Source organism: Moschus berezovskii, chromosome 3, assembly GCF_049115385.1.
Source record: "Moschus berezovskii isolate FMDL1 chromosome 3, NW_MosBer_1.0, whole genome shotgun sequence".
NCBI lineage: Eukaryota > Metazoa > Chordata > Mammalia > Artiodactyla > Moschidae > Moschus > Moschus berezovskii.
In genome coordinates this window covers 106,733,848-106,740,946 of record NC_142462.1, presented here as the reverse complement: position 1 = coordinate 106,740,946, position 7,099 = coordinate 106,733,848, and the positions used below count along the sequence as shown (strand labels likewise).

Below are 7,099 nucleotides of genomic sequence, written 5' to 3'. Positions count from 1 at the left end.
AGAAAAGTTCCAGCACCCATCGCGCCAGATCGAGAATACAATTCCCACTATACCCAGGGGCTCCGGAAACCTTGTCAGATACCACCTGTTGTCATAGCATCCGGGTCTGCGCTAACCAATCTGAGAGCCTCTGCCTTGGAGAGGCGGGCAGTTCGTATCTTTGACCAATTGGAGTCAAGTGTTGTTGTGTCACGTGACCGGAGGAGGCGGGAGCTCAGGACCGGCGCCTTCTCCTTGCCTTTTGGGGTCGTGGCCTTGCTCCCGCTGTGCAAGACAGGAGTCTGGGCCCGTCCACGCACGTGTGTGCCCGTGGGACCTGTGGTGCCTGTGGGCCCTTGTTAGGTCTCGGCGGGTCAGTAGCCGAAGCCATGGGCGGGACGGCCAGCACTCGCCGGGTCACCTTCGAGGCGGACGAGAATGAGAACATCACCGTGGTGAAGGGCATCCGGGTGAGTGACAGTGGGCGGACGGAGGGCCAGCATTCCGACTCGAACCCCGTGTCTCTGGCCTTTCCAGGTTCTGCTCGGCCTGCTTTTCCCCGCTTCTGCCGCCAAAGTGTTGTTCGGCCCAAGCTGAGTTTCTTGCAAAGAAGGTTGAAGTTTCTCAAGACTTGGGATATCTATTCAGAGATATATCCTGCTGTGTGCCGAGTGCCGAGCACTGTGCTGGGGCGACTGGGGGATGCCACGTTGATTTAGACCTTCTAAAAGACTCTGATGCTGGGAAGGATTGTGGGCAGGAGGAGAAGGGGACGACAGAGAATGAGATGGCTGGATGGCATCACCGACTCGATGGACATGAGTTTGAGTGAACTCCGGGAGTTGGTGATGGACAGGGATGCCTGGCGTGCTGTGATTCATGGGGTCGCAAAGAGTCGGACACGACTGAGCAACTGAACTGAAGGGCTCAAAGACCAGTTTAGACTGTATTGGTTAGTAGTCCTGGGTCCTTATTTGAAACCCCTGCCTCACTGTACCCACCTATGAAATGGGCTTGTCTTCTCCTGGATTCAGAATTCAAACCCTGCTTTTGCCCTGCCCACATGACCTTTCTCAGGATGAACTTGGCGTTTTAAGGAACTCTTTATGTACTGTCTGTTGTTGAGTACTCTTCCACTGATAAGCCCCCATTCCCCCAACACCCACCCACCCACACCTTAGACTTTTCTGCCTTGCTTCAGGTGACTTTTGGCTTCTCCCTCCTTCACTTTCGCTTGACATCTTGTCTTTCCCAGACTCCTCCTCTTCTGGCCTGTTGTGCCCAAATTTTGGACTAGGCCCAGTGGCTTCTAGACTAACATCTGCTGGCCTCATAGGACTTGAGATAGGTTTGCAAGTTTTCATATCATTAGGAGTAATACAGTTTGTTTTGACCAAGACGTTGGAGAAAGATTTTAAATGCACCTGCTCATGCTTCATACATAAACTGAAAGCTTGATTTTTCTTAGGTTGTCAGTATACCAGCACTCACTTCATCAACACACCCTCCACCGCACCTGAATTAACAGCCTCACGTTTTTGGAAGTGTGATGACTGAACCTAGTAGATAAAGCACTTTGACCCCAGAAAGTTTTATACTAATTTTCTTCCTCTGTACTACACAACCAGCATAAGTAAATGTGTAAAATCTTTTTAGCATTGATTACGAGGAATTAAAACTTCTTAAATATTTGAAATGTTGAAAAACTTTTTTACTTTGCAACTGTTACCTTGAAAAAGGTAAAAGTTTTCTACTGTTAAAGTTTTCTTTATGAAAACAGACTGTTGAGCTCAACTTTTGGTCTGTGGCCAGCATTTCCTTGGCATTAATGAATGGTGGTACATTATTTTGTGATAAGATGTCTGAGGCAGCATTCTTTGCATTGTTGAGGTTCAGTTGGTACTCTTTAAAATAAAAATTTCTGTAGGCTCTGAGTTTTATGCGGAGACTTGATTAATCTTGCCTTCAGAGGCTTTGAGTGTTACACGCCAGAGTGTGAAAAAGAAAAGTAAGTTTGGGTCGAGAAGGCAATTGGCTAGAAAAATGTATAAATCCATGTTCTCATGCTGTAGTACAGGCACAACAATGGCAGCAAACAAAATTAAGAGAGAATTGGGCTCCAGCACAGAGATTCACATCAAGTATTAGACAAGGTTAAATGTTAAGTATGAAGAAAGTTTGAGGTTAGAGTAAATGTCTAATTGAGATTGTCTTAAAGCCCCCTTTAAAAAAACTTTATAGGAAAAGAAGCTATGTCCTTTGGCCATTCAATTTGGTGGAAATATTCTTTATTTTTTCTTTCTCATGGAGTACATTTTATATGGTTATAATTCAAGCACATGCCATGCTGCCTGTGACCTCTGTGCTTTGCTTTTCTTCAGTTTATACCCTTCACCTGGATTGCCCTTGCAGCGTTTTCCCTTGTTGCTTCAGATTCTTTTTCAGGGATGATTGTTGATCTCCGAGCTTTAGTTTTCTCGCCTGTAAAGTGATGGGGCTTGAGTACACCTGTAACCTCTGATCTCTTCTAATTCTGAAATTTTGTGCGTCTAGCAGCACCGTGAGTTTCTTGTAGCCATGCTCAACCTCTTGCGCTTTCCCCTAAAAATAGAGTGCTGTTGAATTGTTGAGTACTTAGGTATCATTCTGATTTCTTTGAGGTTATGGTCAAAAAAACATCAGTTGTTAAACAGACCTCAGTTAAGTTAAATTAGGCATTTTCTAGTCTGCATTCTTGGACAGGTCACTTCCCTGATTATATTCCCTTATCCCCAAAGGGGAGTATCATCTCTTGATTGTGGTAGGAAGATGAAGTATTTAAAGCACGTTGTAGATTTTTAATAAAAGGTAGTTCTTGCCTTCTATGGGGTCACACAGAGTCGGACACGACTGAAGCGACTTAGCAGCCGCAGCAGTTCTTGCCTGGAGAATCCCAGGAACAGGGGAGCCTGGTGGGCTGCCATCTATGGGGTCGCACAGAGTCGGACACGACTGAAGCAACTTAGCAGCAGCAACAGCTGAAAAATATAGGGTTCCTTCTACATCTCATGTTCTGAGACTCTCTGAAAGTCTACAGTGGTAAGAGCATGTGCTTTGGAACCAGGCGAGCCTTAATGTGGTGCCAGCTGTGCTTCTCATTAGCTGTGTGCAACATACTTGTAATACTTATGTATCCAGGCACTGCTTTTGAGCATTTGATGTGATGTATGTAAGCGTCCCTGGTGTCGCAAACAGGAGACCCGGGTTCAACCCTTGGGTTGTAAGATCCTCTGGAGAAGAGGATGGTAACCCACTCTAGTATTCTTGGCTGGAGAATCCCATGGACAGAGGAACCTGGTGGGCTACAGTCCATGGGGTCACAAAGAGTCGGACATGACTGAATGGCTAAGCATGCATGTAAGCATCTGGCAGGGTCTGGTACTTTGAGGGTGTTCTACTCAAACAGTACTACATGAGTAGTAACTGTTTTTGGAGCCGGGCAAGGAGATGGATGTGTAACTTTACATGAACTGAATAATAGATAAAAATAAGAGCATATTGTGTTCCCACAGGTATGGACTGGGGAAGGGACTCCTGGGTTCTACAACTGATTGCCTGTGTGATTTTTTGTCTGTGTGTTTTCTAGATGTTTTTAAGCTGATACATATATATATATATGGTGTTTTTTTTTTTTTTTTTAGCTTGCAGCACTTCTTATTTCCCATGAGAGAGCCACTGTTTTAGATCAGTTGATTGAAACATGGTGCTCATGAGGCTTAAACTTCAGTATTGAATTGCAGATAGGTTAGTTCAGCTTGGCTGCAGAAAACGTTACAGATTTTCCCAGTTGACCAACATTTATGCTTTAACTCATAAGAGTTTGTTACATATACACACTACTATATGTAAAATAAATAACTAATAAGAACCTATTGTATAGCACAGAGAACTGTATTCAATATTCTGTAATGGCCTGTACGGAAAAAGAATTTAAAAGAAAAGAGTGTATATATGTATGTATATATCTCTGATTCACTGTACTGTACGGAAGAAACTAACTCAACATAGTAAATCAGCTGCTCTCCAGTAGAAATTTTTAAAAAATGGGTTCCCCTAAACATTGTAATTACTACACATGTTTCTCTCCAGTGGTTTTGGGCTTTGCCAAATCTAGCCCGCTTTAGACACCTTTTGCTAGTTTCTCACTAAGAGAATAATTTCTGTTTCTTTGGTACTTTTCCCTTCCTCTGCGCACCACTTTTCCACGCCCGCTGCTTCTATGTTTAGAGCATTTTCTTTTGGACCACTCTGACCTTATCACCTGTAGTTACCCTTTTTCATAACAGTGAGAACTTTAATTTTTTAAATAAAAATAATAAGAGTGTGCCAACAGTGCAGCAGACTCAGTCACTGCTGGAAAACCAATTTTGTGTTCCGCTGATAAGGATAGTAATTTCGTCTTCATTTATCTTACTATACGAGGAGTCACATTGAGTAAGCAGACATAAGGCTTTTAGTAACTAGGCTGTATTTATTAATAGATCATGTTTTTCCAGATTTTTCTTGCTGAGGTCCTCATCAGCTGGAGATTAAGGGACCAACCTAAAATGTTAAGTTTTAAGTGTCTTCTCACCCACCATGTGTTATTTTCACGGTATTTGTAGGGTCCTGGTTTTTTCTTTCCCTTAACTCTCACCAGTCAACAATTCCTCCTCCCCCTCTTCCATAAAATAAGCTGTATTCTTGCACCTGACTCCAGCTTTGAATCTGAACTCGTGGATTGGATGAAAGGCCACCCTTTTGCCTCGCCCTCCTTTCCAAGTCTAAAATAAATTTCTTGTGATCGAAAGACCAACCATTTTGACTACTCATACTGCATGTGCTTAATAGGATTTTTCTGAGCACCTGCTGAGCCTGCTTGGAAAGTGTGCCTTCCACTCAGTCTTGCACAAGTTTATCTGAAACATCAAAGCTGTGAGTGAACTCTTCCAGAGCAAATGTCAACTTCAATGAGTATCATTTTCAGTGTAATATTTATCATGCTTCCCAGGCATAAACTAATCTCTGCAACTTGCCTTGAAGTTGCAAGCTGAAAGTCACAGGAGCCAGTAGTGGTAGCAGGGATGCTTATGTGGAACACAGCTCATGCTTTGGGAGGTCTTAGCAGTTAAGAGCCCCTACATGAAGAGATTGCTTCATGTGGGATGTGGTTAAGGATCCTGGAGAGGGTCCATTAACAGTGTCTGCAAGTCCCGTCTATCACTGGGAGTGTTGAGGAATGCTATCGGGTAAATGATTGGCCCCTTTCCACTTTAGGTTCCGTGAATCTCTTGGGTATATATATTACCGTGCTAAGCTTTCTAGGATTTTATACAGAGAGGAGAAGTTCATGATTCCCACTGATAACAAAGGCAGAGAATATGAGTGTTGAACTACATTCATGAGCTGAAAGTTACTTTATATATATATGCGTTTGTAGTACGGGATATATTCCCCCTTAAGTAAGTATTTAGGAGTAATTTCTTTCAAATACTAGTGGCAGTTTTTGAAGTCTTGAAATGGTAGTTGAAAGGAAAATGATCTATGCTGCATGGAAAGAGGACCAAGTGAGAAAAATGAGTCTGAGTCTTTTAATCAGTTTGATAAGCAGCATCTGGAAGAAGTTGAGAAAAACTGTTATGAGCTGTGGCTCGGATTTATTTCTGTCTCATGTGGTACCTATCTTGATGTCTTAGAGAAGGGCAACTTAAAGGGAGTTCTCCTCCCCTTTACTCTGTTCCTTGGAAGTAGAAATACTTGATCTTTGTCTGTCTCAGTCTCTTGTTTCTGAGAAAATACTAGATTCTGGGTTGATGAGTGGTGTGTTCTGATTTTAGATAAGACCAATGAAGGTGGGTGGGAAGAGATGAGTGGGAAGACTATGGAAGATGACCCGCATCTGTTCCTCTTCTGTAGGGCACATGTTGGTGTGGGGAGTAGTATGGACCATGACTTGGCAAGCCTTGTTTACCTAACTACGTCTTCAGGAGCCATAGAGAATAGGGCAGAGAAGTCAGTGAACTGAATTCAACTCTGTTGGCAGGCCCCATTCTTTTGGTTCTCACTAATCGTAGAACCCGGGTCTCCTGCACTGCAGGCAGATTCTTTACCGTCTGAGCCACCAGGGAAGCCCCGACAGCTATGGACTCTGCCCATAATAATGCAATAAGCAGAAAATTTTGCATACAATTGAGTTAATCCATAGACTTCTGAATCCATGGACCTCAGGGCATAATTCTAGCATTAATGTGGGTGGGTGGGTGAGGGGTGACATAAAGTCTTCTTTGCCACAAATAATTTCTGTAAATTGCACTTGGTATTTGCCTTGATGGAGATTCCAGAGATGTCTGGAAACCAGGTATAGTAGGTATGGATATTTAAACAGGAAAAAGCTTTTCTAAAAGAGGTACCCTATTTAAGGAAAGATGCTTCCTAAAGAAGTTGCTGCTTATACAGAGGCTGCTTGTCCAGGTCTTGCAGAAGCTTACGTTTTGGGGTCAGTTTGTATCACAGAGAAGAGTTGTTCTCTAGCTGCAGATTGTATAACTGGCTGGCATCTCTAAACCTTGTCAGCTGCTTAGCAAGTGAGTCCCCAGTTAACAGAGATCAGGTGAGTGCGAGGCCTGAACTCATTACTGAAGCTGGGGCGTCAGCTCAGTGGGCATCAGTTTGAAATACAAAGGATAGCCTGGCTATTGCCTTCCATCAGCATAGTTGTGACCAGACTGGGGAGATGGGAGATCAGAGGCAACCGTAGGCTGCCGTGGGTGCTACTTTGGAAAGACCTGAGAAAACTTGTATGAGTAATTCTAAGAATAACAAAAAAAGGAGGTTGACTCTCAAGGCAACCTTACAACATGTTTATCAACCTAAAAAATGAATTGTGTACCCTTGAATGACATAAATTTACTGAAATATGACCAAAGACCTTATTGAGAAATGCTTTGAATTGATTGAATTTGACATTAAGTAGCAAGTTTTGCGGAGAAGGCAGTGGCAAGCCACTCCAGTACTATTGCCTAGAAAATCCCATGGATGGAGGAGCCTGGTAGGCTGCAGTCCGTGGGATGGCTAAGGGTCGGACACGACTGAGCGACTTCAC

General features: G+C 43.3%; 1 protein-coding gene across 1 annotated transcript in view; it reads left to right on the top strand.

Moving 5' to 3' along the window:
• The first annotated feature begins 202 nt into the window (after positions 1–202).
• Positions 203–7,099, top strand: part of CHCHD3 (coiled-coil-helix-coiled-coil-helix domain containing 3) — a 293,424-nt gene continuing 286,527 nt past the window's right edge. Inside the window, exon 1 of the mRNA XM_055421290.2 lies at positions 203–449. Coding sequence (XP_055277265.1) covers positions 369–449 — 81 coding nt within the window. The 5' untranslated portion in view covers positions 203–368. The remainder of the gene's footprint in view (positions 450–7,099) is intronic.